This window comes from Pelodiscus sinensis, chromosome 10, assembly GCF_052426305.1.
Source record: "Pelodiscus sinensis isolate ZL-2025 chromosome 10, ASM5242630v1, whole genome shotgun sequence".
Lineage (NCBI taxonomy): Eukaryota > Metazoa > Chordata > Testudines > Trionychidae > Pelodiscus > Pelodiscus sinensis.
Genome location: NC_143061.1, coordinates 36,885,953 through 36,905,738, shown reverse-complemented (window position 1 = coordinate 36,905,738; position 19,786 = coordinate 36,885,953). Strand labels below are relative to the sequence as shown.

Here is a 19,786-nt window from a genome sequence, read left to right as displayed (position 1 = left end):
CGTTGTGCCTCGCCACTGGCAGAGGGCACTCCTGCCCAGCCCAGCCTGATCAGTACCTTGTCCACAGAGTGGTGTGGCAGGCACAGCTCAGCCTGATCAGTCCGCAGCCCATAGCAGACCCAGCCTGGCCGGAACAGTCTGCAGCATGGCAGAGAGCAGGCGGTAGGCTGCTCTAGCCCAGCAGGGTTTGCTGTGCCTACTGCAGGTGGGGAGCCACTCCAGCCCAGCCAGACTGCACCTTATTTAAACATAATGTAACTTTTAACTGGTGTAACAGGGCAGCTGCCCTGTACTGGCCCTTTAAGAGTCAAACCCCAGCCTGGAGCAGGCCTGGGGAGTTCAGCCCAGCTGGGCGGCATTGGCCAATTAAGGCCCAGCTGGGAGCCATAAAAGGGGAGGGCTGCTTCAGAGAAGGGAGTGTGGGCCTGGCTGCCTAGGGAGCAGGATGCTCCCTGGAGCTAAGGCAGGGCTAGAGCGTCAAGGCTGGGCCGGGGCGCTCAGACAGACAAACTGCCAGCCTGCTAGGCCTGAAGTAAGGCCTGCCGGAGAGACACAAACCCCCGGAAGGGGGGGCTCAGAGCGAGTGACTTGGGCACTGCCAGAGGGCAGTGTGGCGAAGAGAACGACGTGACCGGAGGATCCCAGAGGGGAAACCCCACGTGAGCGGAGGCCCCGTGCGGGCGGAATGGACTGATTCCGGGAACAGATGACGGACCCCCGCTACGGTGGTGAGTGACCCCCTCACACTGGTTAATTGATCAAACAGAATTTTACATTCCTACTTTCAGTTCATTCTTAAGATCACAGCTCTGGCTGTTTGCTACTGCCTCCTACTGAAATGAGGACTGCCCCAGGGAAACCAATGGCTAGTTGAGTAGGGTTGTTGTTTTTTTTCCTGAAAGGCTTTTTGACCAAAATAGAACTGTTTCTCATTTTCAATGGAAAACATTTGACACGTGAAATTTTTTCAGCAATTTTCAGTTTTCAGACAAAAAAATTAAGTTTTTTGAAAATGAAAAATAATGATTATAGAAAGCTGACGTTTTGGAGGTGGGGGGTTGTTCTAAAAAATATTTTTCCATAGGAATTTTTCAACGACTCTAATATTGTGCTTTTGCTAAGCACAATTTGTCTTAGAACTCCCCAGAGCACTCCTGGCTGTTGCAAAATGGGAGCAGAACTATGACCCTCTCCCTCTTTCACCTCTCCAGAGGCTCTGCTAGTACTCTCCCCCTCCTCCCCATAAGACAGCCACAATCTGACCCCATAGGACACTGAAGACGTTTTACTAAGGTTTGAAGTTCTATAGTAGTATATTCTCAGCCATGGTGAAATAAATGTACACACAATTGTCTCTCCTGCTCGTGTGTGTGTGTGTGTGTGTGTGTGTGTGTGTGTACACACGCACGCACACACACTACTTCTAGTCCAAAGTTACTCTAACATATATAATTCAACATAAATGCTAGGGTTCCATAGCAGTTCCTAGGGTTATCTCCCTTGTTCTACCCTTTTTTCTCTCGGCCTCGGAATGACATTTACTCTTCTAATCATGGATTGAAAAAACCCAACTAAGTCAGACACCAGACCAGGCAGAAGAGATCTGGACATCCATACAAGGTCCTAGACTATTCACATACTGTCTATTGCTTTGGTGAGAGGGGAAAAGAGGGAAAACTGCCTATGACAGTAATCACTGATACACTGAACAAGTGTTGTGCCAAATCATTGGTACGCAGATTCTAACCAAATAAAACTGCAAAATACCCAGGCCAGTCTGATTTTTTTTTTTAATATTAATGTTTCCATATTATTGACTTAATTTTGTGCATCAGTTGATTCTGAAATCCTCATAAAAGCATGAACTGAAAGCAGAGCTGCATTGTTGGTTAGATCTCCGTTGGAAAATAAAATAAGCTTAGAGAGAAGTTACCTTCTTACATGCTGTGACAGAGCTCCCCAAACTGCTTTCTGAACTGTCTGTGCCGCTGCCTTGGTGCTCTGAGACTTCATACATCAGTGGGGATTCAAAGTTGCTGAAGAAAGAGAACAACAACAATAAAATCCTTCCAATGACTCATCTGCATAAATACATGAAATGATGCCAAAAGTACAGCTCAATTTAAAGAAATGCATCTTATCTCAGATTGCACCAACCTCTCTGTACTTTCCTTTGCTGATGTTACCATTCTGCTGGTTATCCCAATTTTCCCATCTTTGGGGGACTATCCTACAATGACTATGAAATAGCAACCTGATGCCTTTTAAGAACTAGAATATAACACTTAGCTGGACCTAGTTACATCTGCCTCTCTTTAATAATATACTAAAATGTGGTGTTAGCTTCTTTTCCTAAGCAGTTTTGACAGTAAATGACATCCTTACTATGTTAATTGAGCTTGGAAGACACCAGTATAAAAGACAATTCATACTGTACTTTCTCCTTACTATTACCTGCTTGGAATTTGAGGAGTGAGTTGAATAGTAGTTATTAAAGCAAAAAGAAAACAGTGGGAGTGACTGAACTCAAAAGCCCAGGCAGGGTAACTTTATAATCACAGACTAAAACAATGAGAATTGCGCACACACACTATATTGCAAGTTGTGTGCATGCTGCTGAATTGTATTTATCCTTCACATCTGCATATTCTTCTTGTGAAGTCATGCAAATCAGACTTTCAATCACAGTCTTTATATACACAGCTGACATCAACTGTAAAACATTGCTTTTAGATTAGCTTAATTATTTCTTATGAAACAAAAATTGCTAGCTAAATAATTAATAATCAAATTACAGAAAGGTAAATTCAATGAAATAAGCCTGCATCTCTTTTTATGCACAACTTCAGCATTCCTAAATATCATATAGTACTAAGGGCCCATTCCTGCAAAAATTACTTGTCCCAGTAAGTCTTACAACTTGTATTAAGTGACCCATTCTGCATGGTTATATTTTAGCAGAACTGGTCCGCTAAATTATATCTAAGGGTACATCTAGACTGCGGCGCTATTTCGGGATATCAGAAGTATCCTGAAATAGCAACGATGCATCTTTAAATGCACCCGCTAGTTCCCAAAATAGCGGGCGTGCTATTCTGGCATCCCTATAACGCTCATTCCACGAGGGTTAAGGGAGTTGTTGGAATAGTGCCTTAAATATCCCTCTAAAAGTCAGCGGAATTACTCTGGTTTCTCTGTTTGTTAGAGATCAGAGTCTCACTGATTTAACTATGTCAGGATCTAAGTGCAATCTTACCTTTTTTTGGTTTGCTTTTCATTGATTTAAATCAATGGGGTATTGGGAGGGAGGGGCGGTTGGTGATTTAAATCAATCTGCCCTGAAGCAAGGATATCTAGTTCTGCAAACAGGGACTTGTAGTCAGTACGACTATTAACCAGATAGTTAATGTCAAGATATCTGAAGCTGATCCATAATTACTAAAAACTACTAACCATTGTGAATTTAAAATAGTGAATGAAAAAAATATAAGGCTAAATTGAAATGTAGTACAGTAATATATACAGAAAAGGCACAAATATTCTGGAATATCTGTCTCACTTACACATGACAGGGCAAACTGACTATCAAAGGACAATGGTACCTAGTGTAAGTCCACCCCTCATTACATGGTACCGCCCATTAAGATTCTTTGGGAGTCTGTGATGTACATAAACTCTTAAGAAATAAGACACTTTTGGAGAAGAAGCAGTCCAGGGAATAAGTAGTGTTTGGGACAAAGTCTGTTACTGTTTCTTTAAGGGCCTAGACCAGAAGCTTTGTATAGTGGACAGGACAAGGATCCCCCTCTCCCCTAAGCAATTGCAGATGAGCTGGGAGACGGGGACTAGCAGGTATGCTGCTTCTTCCCTCATAGCAGGAATGAGAAGGCTGTAGGACAAGGCTGTCTGCTGAACCCTCCAAGGACTGAATGGGGAGAAAGGACTTGCTGAAAGAAACTGGCTGAGGCTGGTCTAAGTTACAACCCAGCTCTAACGAAGAGAGCTGGGACTCCCTGCAGGAGGACAGAACAGAGTGGCTGTTTAAAGTTAATCCCAGCTCCAGGCTGGATGACATCTGATCTGGGACCAGAAAGTTGGCCAGGGCTCAGTGGGTATGAACGAGGCTAACTAACAAAGTGAGTTTCACTGTGTACAAACAATAAATGAGACCTCATGAAGGGAACTGCATGTTTTGAACCAGAGTAGTTTGAGAAACTGAGAAGAACATGAGGAGGTGCTGAATACAATGTTCCTTCTGGGCTAGGAGGCGGTGTGCTGGCAGGAAATGTACCTTTCTTTTGTGACATCACCATTTAATGTGCTCAATTTTCAGCCTTTTCTTCACCTGTATAATCTAGACAAATAGTCTTAAACACTCCAATATTTGTAGTCAACAACTTCCTTGGAATTTAGTAAGGAAAAATTGCATTATTATAGGGGATTTCTATGTAACTCTCAAGACAAATTATGGAGTGGATTCTGATCTTTCCCTGGTGTAAAACTGGAATATCCCCCATAAAAATCAGTGGAACCACTCTGGTTTCTCAGTTTGTTAGAGATCAGAACTATAGTTAAATCTAAAGTCTGACAGGATCAAAGAATAATTATTTAAAGCCACACTTGGACCAGCTACAATGTTAATTTTGACTTTCCATTCTGTGTCTCATGTCCTATCCACATGTATTTAGTTTGTCATCAATATGATTTCGTCCCCCACTTCTTCAAATGGATAGAGAATGTGCATTTTATGCCATTTTAATTTCTCTATTCTTAATTTTAATTGCATAACCTTATTCTTCTGTAAAGAATTTTGGGATGAAGTTCGGATGAAATTTTACTAAACCACGTTTTCTCAGCATGTGTATATATAGGCATATTTGTGCATGCCAATTGGTCTCCATTCAAACTCAGGATTAAGATCTAGATTTATCTAGGCTGTTAGCCTATAATAAGGGGCAATACAGCTGCAATGTGCTGTTTTCACAGTCTAGAACTAAGGCTCTAGTTAATGTCTGATCTATAGCGCAAGAACATCCATATACTCATGTTTTTAAATGGAATACATTTTAACACTAGAGGGAATTGAAGCACTGATCATTTATCATCTGTTCTATATCTTGGTCTACATGCCTTCAGGCACATTGTGGGGGTGGACATGAGGAGTCGAAAAATCAAACAATAAATATGACCATGAACCAAAGAGCTTACTGGACTTGATTTTCTCTTTCTCCATTTGTTATATGTTAAGGTAGAAAATGAGTCCTGCTGTTATTTATGGCACACTAGCAAATTTGTTCCTTGGAATATATAATCAGGTAATAGTGATGTATAGTACATAGCACCCCTGTTTTTTTTCAACCACATAAGGCAAAAGACCTCCAACATTTTCCAAGAGAAAATAGGCTTGAAGAGAAAGGGAAAAGATCTTTATGTACAAATACAGAAAGGCTTGCTAGAGCTGAGTAGAGTGAAATAGGAAGTCACTCTGTGTTATGAACTATATCAGACAGAACAGGCTACATAACAGACTGAAGTTCATTGACTTGCAGCACTTACTGTTGAAGTCTCTGGTGACTGCTAAGAGCTAAAGTAATGTCAGACAGAAACTTATAGCTGTGAATCTTGTAAGACTGGCTACTTGGTACACATGGGACAGAATAGTCGGTTTTTAGAAGACCTCTGACAATGTGCTTGGGTATATTTGAGAATGACCATAAAGCTGAAAGTGTTCTTGGTCTCCAGAGGTATCAGAGCAGAACACCTAGTCCTGTGTTGCAGATGACATGCAGTTTGATTCTTAAATTGTGTAAGTATTCGGCTTAAATAGGGTCTTACCAAATTCACAGTCTATCTTGGTCAATTTCACATGCATTGGATTTCATTATTTCAGGTATTTAAATATGAAATGTAATGGTGTTACAACTGTAGGGGTCCAGACCCAAAAGGCTGTTGGGGGAAGGGTTGTAAGATTACTAGGGGGGGACCTCCCAGTATTGCCACCCTGACTTCTGTGCTACTGCTAGAAGAAGCGCTGTCTTCAGAGATAGCATCCTGGAGAGCTGTGGATGCTGGCCACGTGCACAGCTCTGAAAGCAGCACCACTGCCAGCAGCAGTGAAGAAGTAAGGATGGCATGGTATGATATTGCTACCCTAACTTCTGCTGCCTTCTGACCCATCAGCCATCACTCTCCAACCACCCAGTTCTGAAGGCAGCACAGAAGTAGGGGTGGCAATACTACAATCTTCTTATAACTACTTTGCCCCCCCCCCCATCCCTGTGACCCCCTTTTGGATTGGGATTCCCAGTTTGAGAAATTCTGGTGAAGATGTATAGTGTAGGGTAAAAATACACAAGACCAGATTTCATGGTCTATGATGCATTTTTCATGGCTGTAAATTTGGTAGTTCCTTAGGCATAAATAAATACTGAATCGCTTATCTGGATTAGTTAATTGGTGGGAAGGGGGATAGACATATTTAAAGAGTGATCAAACATAGCAGTTACAACAAAGAAAGCTTGGGGAAAATTTCACAGGATACCTTAATGTGCATTTTTTATAAGGAAGAAAATGACCACAAACTTTGTGCACTCCTGGATACAGTGGGCCCCTACTTAGCTATGTTTGCACCTTGAAGAAAGTGTGCTTGTGAAGTAGGTGTACATTAGCACGTGCACGTGGGAGGGATCATTTTTAGTAAGCTGCGTCAGGTAGGGCATCCCACATTGGAAAAGATCTACAGCCTAAAATGTAATGAAATCAAAAGTAGGCAAAATTGGCAAGAATTCAGCTTTTGCTGAAACTCAGCCTCTCCTTCCTGAAGCTCACTGATTGTTCAGGATGGGCCAGTTGGAAGCTTGCAACACCTCCTCTATAAGGTCTCCTCAAAATTCTGAGCCTTTTGTTGTTGTAGTTCTGCACTGGATCCTGTAGGCTCCCTTGTGAGCTTTCCTTCCCAATCACATCTGATGTTTTAAGGAAGCAGATGGCTAACACCCTCTTCAGGCTCTCCCACCTTCATTCTGTGGCCAAGACAGATTTATGTCTTTGCAGGAAACATCTTCCGCGGCCTGTATAGCTTATCTGCCCTTATCAGTTCCTCAGCATTTGGACCCAAAAGGATTCTAAAAGGTTCTGCTACAGCAGCACAGCTGCATTACCCCACCTGGCCTTTCTATTCCCTTCCCGGTCTCATGGTGTTGTCATCAGTGTAGCACTTGAGTTTAATTTAAAGGTGCCATAATTTCTAAGGCCCCAGTAACCCCCTGAAACAAAAACATTCTGTTCAGGATATAAACCAGGGCCTTACGCACTTTATCACAGGAGGAGCTGGGTTGTCACGAAGTTCAAATCCTTGCTCTGACTTGTACATGACTTCTTTCCTTCTGCACTGAAGTCCTATGTCCACGAGGAAATGTCTGAGAGCAGGCCTGCCAGGAAATACGAGGCAACTTTGTCTTACCATTAAGGAATATTTGGTAGGAGTAGAGCTGTTCTGGGAAGCTTTCCGAGATCAACGGAAATATCAGAAGTGGCTCCCTGTTAAGAGGAGAAGGAACCTAGGAAAGTCTGTGTGAGGAAGAAGCCAGGAAGGCGGTAGAGTAGCAAGAACTGTAGGATGTAGAGCATTGATGGGCAAACAAGGCTAGTGCTTGGGCTGCATGAGTGTAACCAAGACTGTTGTAACCAATATGATAAAGTGCAAAAGGCCCTGGCTTATATCCTGCACAGTGATAAGAGTAAGTTTGCTAACTGCACTTGCATACCTAGAATTTGTGGGGTGTGCCGACTGAACCGTAGCAGCACTTTCTGTCAGTCAACGCAACTCACTTCACATGCCCTTGCTTTATGTGTGTGTCACTTTAGTGATCATCAAGAGAAAAAAAAATACACAGATGGAAACCAGCAGAAACTGGCAACCCTGCGCATGGGCAACAGTAAACAAAATATCTTGTAGGCAATACATAGAACCCTGATGGGCTGCAAGTTGCGCACCACTGATGTAGAGCACAGTGGTTATGGGGTTAGTGAAGAGAGCTGTCCACAACTTTAGGTTTCAATCCTGGGATCTTACATAGATGGTCCATCTTAGGAATCATCTAGAGGTGGTGTAGGACAGCTAAAGAAAGAATACTGAGATCAAGAAAGAGCTAAAAAGTTGGGTTTGTTAGGACACTTGCAGTATTGTTAGTCCCGAGCATTCAAAAATCATAGATTTGGCTTGAGTCATGAGACTTAAAAACAACTTTAGGATTCATTTTATTTGTTTTATGCTTTGACCCAGTACACTTATTACATTTTCCAAGCTTTTTTCTCTGCAAGCATGAGCGCTAGAAAATTTTTAACGACTCCTGAGATTCTCAAGGTACTGCAGGTTGAACTCTTTAGTCCAGAACTCTCTTGTCTGGAATGATTTTAGTTAGCTGGATGTCCACTTTTCATGGGTGTGGCTAAGTTTCCCGCGGTCCCATAAAGTTTGTTTACCGCCCCGAATCCTAGCTCTTAGTGTTCTGTACTGATATTTAGCTCTAATTTGCCCCTAAATGTCCTCTAACAGCCCAGGAAGCACTGGGTATTGATAATGATACTAGACAATACTGACCTTCCGTGGTCTGGAAAATTCTCTGATTTGGAACTGGTCATCCTGAGGATGCCGGACTAAAGAGTCAATCAGTACAAGAACCCAGAAACTGGAGTTTAAGGGGAAAATGCCAATTATCAAGCTGATGACAGTGTTTTGTTTCCCATTGGAAGGAGGGGTCTCTCTTGCTTTTGCTGGGAGGCCATATTACCAGCAAACTGCAAGTCTTCTAAACAGCCTCGGCAAAACTGAGTCAGCACTTGTAACTTGATGCTTGCTGGAGCAAGCTGTTGCTGCAGTGAGTACACTTGAATTTAGAGCCCTATTGGTCTACCATGACATATCTCAGACAGTACAGGTTAGAATTCCTCTTATGCATATTCTCATTCTGGGAATTCTGATGGCATGAAGTACGCTCACTGCTTACTGAACTGAAGCTGCAATGTAACAGTAAAATTTAATAGTTATCTTGGGTTTTGTTGTGGAAGAATATGGGGGAGGAAAAATATGTCAACTGCTTCCCCATTGAAAGAACCATCGTTTGGTTTTGGGGCTGGTGAAACTGCCTTCCTTGCAAGCCTTGAAGATAAGGGATTAGACCAAAGACACTAGACATGAGAAGGGACACGTTATGTACTACTTCCCATTCTGCAAGACACACAAGGAGTGTGTCAAAGGTTGCTTGTCTGCCACAAAACCTTGCCCTATTGCCTATGCATTATGCTGCTATAAACGCCATAATGTTCCTACTGAGATGGCAAGTAAACATACCAGAAGTTAGTTGCTACCTCCATGAGAGAAGAAGCAGCAATTGCAGGAAATGAAAGTACTAGCTGTAATAAACTATATTTTTTTTAAATAATGGGTCAAAATGTGAAATGATTGCTGTACTGAATGTGTCAAAAATAGTGACCTAGATGACTCAAAGCTTAATCAAAAAACACATCTGCTCCTAAAAATAATTGTCTTCCTTGCAGATCTGGCAGATGGTGCTACTCATCACGCAAAAATAGGTAATTTAAAGAATTCCCCAGGTTATCACTAAAGAAAATTAATCTTATAAACAGTATCAACAAACTTCAATTTTCTACCATCTTGAGCTTTCAAAAACTCACTGCTGATGTTCAGTAATTGTTCCTATTTAAGGAACTTGTTCAATAAATACTAAGTGTCCATTACTGTTCTTTATTGAACTAATCCTATTAAAGCCTACTGCTTTTCATCTTTTCATTATGATCTTTAATCTCAGCACTGTGAACATACGAAAATGCTGATCTATGAAAGAAGACAATCTTGGTTAAAGTAAGCGAATTGAACAAATGCAGAGAAGTTTTTTAGTGCAATTAAATTCCAGCTATGGCATACAACATTTCTAATGCTCTATTGATGAGGAAACTGAAAACTAGAAAAAATGGACAGTAAAAGAATGATGATTTAGAATTTTAGGCCAAATAATATACTACCACAGTGGAGGGCCAACAGCCTGAAAGTTCTGAGAGACATCTGTCAAAGTTTAGATAGTGTTTTGCAAGCATTGAGAACAGGATTAGAATTCAAAATGATCTTAAACTGGAAAAATGGTCTGAAACAGGATGAAATTCGGTATGGACAGATGCAAAGTTCTATACTTAGGAAGGAATACAAACTAGGAGATAATTGCATAGGAAGGAGTACTGTACTTGGGTATTACAATGGATCACAAATTAAATGAGTCGTCAATGAAATATTATCGCAAAAGAAGGTATCATCATCATGAGCTATATTAGCAGGATGTTGTAAGCAAGACACGAGAAGTAATTCTTCCATATCACTAAGCACTGATATGACCTCAGTTGGTGTACTGTGTCCAGTTCTAGGCACCAAACTTCAGAAAAATTGAGAGAAATTGTAGAAAGTCCAAAGGATAGCAAGAAAAATGATGAAACAACTAGGAAACATGAGCTATAAGAAAAGATTTTTTTTAAAAAATTGATTTGTCTAGTCTGGAGAAGACTAAGGATTGCAGTCTTCAAGATTGCAAAAATTGTTGTAAAGAAAAGGGTGATCAACGGTTGTCTTGTCCTCAGTGGTTAAGGAGAAAAAGTAATTGGCTCAAATTGCAGCAGGGAGAGATTTAAGTTGCACTTTAGGGAAAAACCTCCTAATTGTAATGGTAGATAAGCACTAGAACAAATTACCTAAGGAGGCTGTGGAATCTGTCACTGGAGGTTTTAAAAATAGGTAAGACAATCCCTCTCACAGGAGGTCAAGACAATATTTAGCTCTGCTTCAGTGTAGGAGACTAGACTAGATTACAAATCGAGGTTCCCTTCCAATCCTACTTTTCTGCTTTCTACACTTAATCCAAAATTCATCAAAACATTTCAAACTTTTGTCCATGGTTTTACTTATCATTTCACCTCTCCTCCTAACAGAAACTTCTCCTTCCCCCTATCAGTTCTCAGTCTCTCTCTCTCTCTCTCTCTCTCTCACACACACCTTCAAATCCCATGACTTCTATTAACCTTCCATGCTTTTTTCTTCTTTCCCAATACCAATGTTTGCTACATGTATTCTGTGATTTCAGCTTGTTTTCTAGTCCATGTTGAATAAGTCATCAAAATTTCACTGCTCTTCCTTGGCAAGATGGGAGGAACCTCAGCTTGCACTGCCTCCTATTATATCTAGGGTAAAGATGGAGACTGTGACACGGTGCGGTCACAGACAACCCCTTGGGGTGCCTCTCGGGATGCTGACATGGCCCCTGTCACTCACCTTCCCGCTTTCCGGGGCTCCTCACCACCTGGTCCTGCTGGGCCAGTTCCAAGAAGCAGTACAAACACTGAACCACTTCAGGTCCAAGGAGAATGCAGTTTAGGGCCCAGTCTCCTGAGAGAGCACTCCCCAGATGGGATCAAACACCAAAGAATTAGGTAAGCCCCCTTTAACAATGAAAGGGGGAATGTGCACGTTGGTTACCACCCCCTTCCCCCTCCCCCCCCGGTAACTTTACACTGGGTTTGATAGAAAATAAAAATGATTTTATTTGGTGGAAGCAGTAGGATTTAAGTGGTAATAAGTGAGAACAGGCAGAGCAAAGTAAGTTACAAATCAAAAGAAACAAAAATGGTTGGCGAATTCTACACTGAAACCTCAGTACAAAGTCTTCAAACTCACCCTAAAACCTTTTCCAGCTGCCCCTTCAAACCAGGGCTGTCTCCACACCCTGGGGTCTTCTGCTCCTTCCTTCAGGTGTAGCCCAGCCAAAAAGACCAAGGCCTCTCCTTTCCTATTCTTTTTTGTTAAGGAGTTGAGGCCCCTCCCTACCAACCACTTCTCAGACTGAAGGACAAAAGAGACTATTTAACAGTTGAGGGTAACACCCTCCATGTGTGTCATTCACACATTTGAAACCCACAAAGTATTCCCCACTCCATATGTCTAATTTTACACACAAAAGGGATACATACATCAAAAAAAGATTGTGACATGAAGATTGATGGGTTACACGAAATAATGTGCTCAAAGCACCTTTGAGTTATGTATATTCATGTCCATAAGTCCATTTTATAAAGCATGGGGGGAGGGGTTCTGTCAGAGACCACCAGCAACTTCCAGACTGGTTTAAACCCTTACCTGAATTTGGCATAGTCGTCACAGAGACATTCTAAAAAGTCAGAGTGGTATTTCCCTGAATCCACGCAACAGATGAGGATAACTTCATTTAACCTCATTGACCCCCAACTCTATGCCTCTAATCAATGTGCACCTATTGCTACCTGGAACTTTGAAAGTAATTAAACCATAAATATCCCTAAATGATATTATGAATGGATTCAAGATAGGGATGTCAGCAGTGATGCTCACTGGGGCTATGTCTACACTGGCGCGATCTTGCGCCAGAGATATGCAAATGAGGCTAAGTGTGGAATATAACTGAGCCTCATTTGCATATTTAATGAGCCACCATTTTTCTGGAAAAGGCTCTTGCGCCAGAAGGAGCTGTCTACACTTCCCCTTCTTGTGCAAGGAAAACCCTCTTGCGCAATGCTGTTATTCCTGAAAATAATCAGTTTGCAGCCAGAAGGACAGCACTTTACAAACTCTCTCAAATTTTATATAGGGATCACTACATCCACCAGAAAGCAGTTATTTTAATAATTGTGTATCCACAAAATTTCTTAGTGGGTATGGTTACTTGATGGCCCCCCAGAGGCAGGGCTAGCAGCCAGTGTGTTCCCAGCTACTTGAAAGTAGGAATAAGAGATCCTCCGGAAAAGGGCTTATTTTCCGGAGAATCGCGTCTAGACTGGCGCTTTTCTCCGGCTTATCCCCAAGCCGGAAAAAAGCAGCAGCCATGTAAATGCAAATGCCACAGGGGATATTTAAATCCCCCGTGGATTTGCAATTCCGAAGTGTCTAATCTGCATCCCTTTTCCGGAAAGGGATGCCAATGTAGACGTAGCCCTACTGTATAGCACCCTGAAAGATGGTGGATGTTAGGGATGTCTGTGACTAGTTGGCTAGCTGTTTAACTGATAAGCAATTGCTTATCAGTTAACGGCCCCAGTTAATCGCAACAGGCTCCCCCCCGTTTCCCTGCATGCTCTGCATTTAAAACTCTACATTTAAAATTGGACTTTAGCTATGACACTGATTTTTATACACCTATGCTTACGGAGAATACCACAGAGAGGAATATGTGCCTGCTCAAACGGTGAGACAGTGGGGATGTAAAAGAGCAACCATTTAAACAGTTAACTAATAAGCATCATCTTATCGGTTTCTGTTATGGTCACACACCAGGACCCCAGGAGCGAGGATGGCAGTAAGACTGCAAAGCCTGCATGTAAGCTGACTCCCTGAGAAGCAGGACCTGTAGCTGGCATATAAGCTGGCTCCCGGCATGTACCAGCTCCTGGCTGCAGGCCCCACTCCTGGAGAGCCAGCTGCACTGCAGGATCTGCAATATACAGCTTATACGTACAAGTTATGCTGCAGAGCCCGCAGCGCGTGTAACCCTATAACCACTAGGACTGTTAGTTACATTTTTAAATGATTTTTACATCCTTTGTGGACAGGGGGCTTTTGACTCCCTCACCCATTGCGTGTTGTTATGAGAAGAAGAGGAGAAGGCGCAGACCAGTTTGAGACTCTTGGTAAAGATAAAAAGATTTAAAAATTAGGGGTGATGTCTACAGTAGATCATCAGATCAGGAAGAGGCGGTAGATGAGGCAGCTCCAGAAAAAATAAAATCAGGGGTGATGCATGGGAGGGCTGAAGGAGGCACATGACCCCTCTCCCCCAATGCCACGGGTTGGAGGAGCAAGGGGCCAGTGGGGGCGATTAGCAGGGGGGCAGGATGGCACCTGCAGCAGGTCTGGACTCCTCACAGTCATTGTCAGAGGCAAGGGGAAGCAGAGCTATGTGGCTCCAGTTCCCCAGCTCCCAGCCACATCTTTCAGAATAGTGGCAGACCCACCCCCTTCACTCACTGGCGGGAAGCAGAAAGACATGGCTGGGAATAGGGAAAGCACAGCGAGCTGGGGCTCATCACCTCACTTCCACCTTCCACTGCTGGTGAGTGTGAAGGGGTCCAACTCCTGCTGCCAGCACCGGGCCCCTAATAGTGCTCTGGGCTGCATCACTTGGGGGATGAGGGCTTGGAGGAAGAGGTGGGTTGAGTGTGCAGGAAGAGTGGGAAAGAAGCATGGAAGAGTGAAGTAGAGGCAGGAAGAGGAGAAATGGGGCCAATACTATTATAAGAAATATCCCCCAGGGATTTGTCAAGAACAAATCATGCCAAACCAACCTAATTTCCTTTTTGACAGGGTTACTGGCCTGGGGATTGGAGGGAGAGGTAGATGTGATATATTTTGCTTTAGTAAGGCTTATGATAATGTCCCATTCTCATAAGCAATCTAAGGAAATGTGATCTAGATAAAATTGCTATAAAGTAGGTAAACAACTGGTTGAAAGCAGGAATGTAAAATGCCATTTTAAAAGTTTACTGGTTAAACATGAAGTTTAATCCATTAACTGAGATTCCCCTGGACTAGAGCAGACCCTTGCCTGCAACGTGGCATGCTGTGGGCTGATCTGGTCAGGCCGGGCTGCTGATTACTGAGTAAGCATCATTACCTGCCTGGTAAGAGTGACGCTTACCCGGTAACTGATTAACCCTTTACATCCCTAGTTGCAAGACTATATTCAGTCATAATCAGTAGCTTGCTGGTAAACTGGGAGGGCATATTGAGTGGGATTCTGAGTCAGGTATTAGTCAATATTTTCATGAATGATTTGGATGGAGTAGACAGTGTGCTTATAAAATTTGCTTTTAACAGCAAGCTGAGAGGGGCTGCAAATGCTTTGAAGGATGGGCTCAGAATGCAAAATGACCTTGACCAATTAAAGAATTGGTCTGAATTCAACAAGATTAATTCAGTGAAGTCCAGTGCAAAGTACTTACAAAGAAAAGGGGAAAATAAATGCACAACTATAAAATGGGAGTGTTTGGCTGGGGGCTAGTACTACTGCAAATGATCGGTAGGTTACAGTAGACCACAAATTGAATGAGTCAACAACGTGCTGTAGCTATGGAAAAGACTGATATCCTTGTTGGGTGTATTAATAGGTGTTTCATATATAATAAATGGGAGGTAATTGCTCCACTCTACTTGGCTTCAACTGTAGTAGTGTGTCCAATTCTGGCTACCACATTTTAGGGCAGACATTGACAAATTGGAGAGACCAGGGGAGAACAACAAACATGACAAAACATTTAGAGAACCTGACTGTGATGGGATGTCTACTCCCATACCATCCCTGAAAGGGTTTATATGGCTCAGAAGGGGCTAATTAACCTGATGGTCTGCACCTAGAGGTACACTTAGGCTTGACTGACAAGTTCTAATTGAAGATGGAGTTCATCTGGGCTGGAATAGGTGGGGGTTTGTATAAACCCAGGAAACAAGTAGTGTAGAAGTGTGCAGTTGTTCTTCAAGTTTAGAGAAAGTAGGAGAAGATCTATGATCTTGGCTCAGTAGGAATAGTTCCTCCAGTAGCCCCTGGGGAAGTAGCATAGCTTTGAACTGGGGGAGTGCCAGAATATCTAGTCAGCTAGTCCAGAGCCTTTTATATGCTGGAAGGAAAAAAATAGTGACTTGGTTGGAAGACCAAGTACAAAGGAGGAGGATCCCAACTCACAAAGTGGAAGAATTGCAACTTTAGGGCTATGTCTACACTGGCGGCTTCTTGCACAAGAACATCTTGCGCAAGTTTTCTTGTGCAAGAGGCTCTTGCGCAAGAAAACGTCCACACTGCCATGTGCGAGCTGTGCTTTTGCACAAGAGCGCCCATGGCAGTGTGGACGCTCTCTTGCGCAAGAAAGCTCTGATGACCATTTTAGCCAGAGGGCTTTCTTGCGCAAGAAATCCCTGCTGAGCGTCCACACTGCCCTCTTGTGCAAGAGCTCCTGCGCCAGAGGGCTTACACCTCTTAAAAAAGAGCATATTGTACATTTCCTTGCTCAAGAGCAGGCAGGCAGTGTGGACGCTCTGCGGATTCTTGCGCAAGAACGGCCATACTTGCGCAAGAAGCCGCAAGTGTATAAATAGCCCAGGAGTGTTAGAAGTTGTTGGATTGGGTTGAGCTATTTCCTAGATATAGCCACATGGAGGTGCTCCAGTGGTAAGCAGAGAACTCCATTACTTTGACCAATGAGAAAAATTTTTAAAATTAAACTGGGTATGTTTAGTCTTCAGGAAAGAAGGCTGAGGAGTGAACCTGATAAGTCTTATACGTTAAGTGCTTTTATAAAAGGACAGTTGTTCTCCATATTCACTGAAGACTGCATAATTGATGGTCTAGATATTAGGAAGAACTTTCTAACTATAAGAGTAGCTGTCCTTAGGAATAGGCTTTCAAGAGAGGTTGTGGAACTAACATCACTGGAGACTTAAAAAAAAAAAAGTTAGACAAATGCCTCTTGGGCTACGTCTAGACTGCAAGCCTCTTTCGAAAAAGAGCGTCTAGACTGCAAGCAGTACTTTCGAAAAAGCAAGCCGCTTTTTCGAAAGAGAGCACCTAGGCAGTCTGGATGCTCTCTTTCGAAAAAGCCGTTTGCATTCAAGAACACCTTTTTTCGAAAGAGCACTTTCGAAAAAAGGCGCTCTTCCTCGTGAAATGAGGAGTACCGCTGTAGAAAGAAAAGCCGCGTTCTCTCGATTTAATTTTGAAAGAACGCGGCTGTAGTCTAGACGCAGGTGAAGTTTTTTTCGAAAAAAGGCAGTCTAGACACAGCCTTGGGGACGGTCTGGGTTTACTTGGTCTTGCCACAGTGTCAGAGGCCATGACTTGAGGCCTTCTAGAGTCCCTTCCAGTCCTACATTTCTATGATTCTGTCACTTCTGTTTCCTGTCTCAGGTTAAAAAAATGGCATTTCAGTAGCATAATCTTCCCTAACCTGAAACTAGATTGTTTGGTTTTTTGCCTGGAATGACTCACAGGGAAGATTGCCAGCTACTAAATTGCCAACATGCCTTTGCAGCACCTCCATGTTCTTCAAAGGTCTCATGTGCATGGGTGTCAGCAAGTTGGCGATTTAGCCCCTCCACAAAATTATTTATTGTGTTAAATCCTGTGAGGTAGCTTATTTTATTTCCAAAGCTTTCTAGAGTTGGGCTCCAGCTGAGTTTAAATATCTATCCCACAATTAAACAGCCTATTTCAACCCAAATCAGTTGACATAGGCCAGCTGGGGTTTTTAATTGCAGTATAGACTTATCCAGAGAGACTGAAGTTCCTTTGGCCTCCTGTTTTTCAGCATCCTTAGTAATCATTTTATTTTCTCTGGGTCTGACTGACTAAACCCCTCACAGGTGCACAAGAGAAGAGTTTGTCATTTGATGATACTTGATTAGGAGCTAGCTGCCCATCTAAAGAAGTTTAGCAGTGGGTGTGTTGCCACTGCACACCTGGGAGCTCTGGAAGGCAACATTTCCCATTCCTTTCAGTGAGAGGGTTCAACTCCATAATGCAGGGTCACAACAGAGACCACTGGCTCTGTTCTAGTGGCTTATTTGTAACTTTAGAATATTCATACCTACATTATAGGTTTCATTACAAAAGTGTGATGTACAAGAAGGAACTAGTATCCCATGGGGGCTACTGATAGAGGAATAAATGATCTGTTACCATCATTAACAGCTAGCCAAAATGCATCAAAAGCATTCACTCTTTACCATTCCATTTCTACTGCTGCATTTGATATGCACAATGGCCCCATCTATGTATCTTTTTTTAAATAAACCCAAACACTATGATCTCTTGTGCTCAGAGCTTCATTTAAGTTTCATCTCTATAGCAATCAGTTGCTAACTATCAAAAGTATCTAAAATATCCAAGTATACAAAGAGGGGTAATTACGTAAATGCTCTAGACTTTTTTATAGCTTTCCAAAAAATCCCAATAAATAGTATTTAAGAATTTTTAGTCATTTGTACATAAAAACTTTTAGTATCTGTGGGATAGTTGAAAATGGTTACACTGATTCAAGTTCTCATAGCTATCTGCTCAATGGAGAGCGCACAATTTAGGGGTTGATAGCCACAGCTATTACCTCAGCCATCCAGAGAAGTAAGGGATATCTACCTCACTTCATCAATCTAAGCAGAAGGGATGAGAGAGCTTGATCCATTTTAACCAGAAGTCTCTCCTTTTTAAAAAAATGTTTAACCAGAACATAAGAAACAGACTATTCCTGCTGTTCTTCAATGTTAAGTGTCTGCTGAATTCTGTATTAAATTTTAACTTTGCATGTAAAAGGATTAATATATCATTATGTGGTGACAACTTTGGATTTGATGCCATTTAAAATTACTATTCTAACATTCAATTCATTTTGATCAGTCCCGGCCATGTGTGTACTTCAATAGGAGCACAGATGGTTAGTCAAACAGACAATCTATAAATACCCTGAACAAATGTGTGGGGTTTTTTTATTATGGCTGTGGGACCCAAGTGTAACAAAATGGGACAATATCTAGATCTAAACCTGTAAAGTGCTCAGGGCCTCCTGAAAGCTATGCAGCTCCCTCTACTCCTATTTTCACTAGGAATTGAGGGTACTGACCACTTTCCCTCAATCTGATCTGTAGGCTGATATGTTCTATACAGAAAATGAGTAAAAGATGTATTTTTTCAAAAGCTAAGCTCGCTGAGCACCTGCTTTATTTTAAGATCTCACATGCCATCACTCTTATGAGGGACACATCTTGATATCTGGCAGAGAATTTGCCTTTCAAATGATACAGCCACAGGAGTGCCAGGCCTTATGCTAGATGCCTTCTATCTGTCACACAGAGAAAAGACAAACTGAGCTACAATAATTTTAACTTTAAAAGAACCTTTCTATAGTGGTTGAGACCCAAATGTGATTAGTCTATTCAGCTCAGTCCCATCTATAGGGAATTGGGTTTCCAAGTTCTTCATATGCAATTATTCTATTAAAAATTAGAAAGTCTTTATTGTTGGCATTAGTGATGATTTTTTTTAAATTACTGAAGAACATCTCACCTAACTTCAAGATACACTGAACATTTTTCATATTATATTTTTGGAAATCTCTTGTTTTTGGATGTTTACATTCATAGGGCTTAGTTCTGATATAAATCAGAAGCAGCTGCCAGGCTACATGCAGCTGCACCAGTGTAAAATTGGTCAAAGTGAGACTGAATCAAGTAGTACTTGATCAGTCATTACCAGGAACTGCTTTCCTGCTTTTCTGAGGGTTTCACAAAACACCAGGTCTGTCTTTGAGAGATGGGAGAGTTAAAAGTATGGGGCATGATGACAAGGATGGACTATGCAGACTAATTATAAATATAAGACCTGATTCTGCAAACACTTAGGCTATGTCAACACTGCAGGCTTTTTGCGCATGAACACTTGTTCAAAAACTTGTGGAGCATCTATACTGCATACGTGTTCTTGCGCAAGTAAATTTACAGTAAAGCATCAGAAGAGAGGGCTTCTTGCGCAAAAGTTATTCCTCTCCCCATGAGGAATAAGCCCTCTTGCGCAAGAGCTCTTGGACAAGAAGGCAGTGTGGACGGGACAGGGGTTTCTTGCGCAAGAAACCCCTATGGCTAAAATGGTCATGAGAGCTTTCTTGTGCAAGAGAGCATCCACACTGCCATGGATGCTCTTGTGCAAAAGCAAATGGC

General features: G+C 42.2%; 1 protein-coding gene across 2 annotated transcripts in view; it reads right to left on the bottom strand.

The window, feature by feature from the left end:
• The window catches only part of SPHKAP (SPHK1 interactor, AKAP domain containing), a 114,870-nt gene that overhangs the window by 82,129 nt on the left and 12,955 nt on the right, over window positions 1-19,786 (bottom strand). Inside the window, exons 2-3 of one of the 2 annotated variants that reach the window (XM_006119883.5) lie at window positions 7,314-7,430; window positions 1,934-2,036 (exon numbers count right to left, since the gene is read on the bottom strand). In XM_006119883.5, coding sequence (XP_006119945.4) covers window positions 1,934-2,036; window positions 7,314-7,430 — 220 coding nt within the window. The remainder of the gene's footprint in view (window positions 1-1,933; window positions 2,037-7,313; window positions 7,431-19,786) is intronic. The other variant, XM_006119884.5, reaches the window with a different exon arrangement.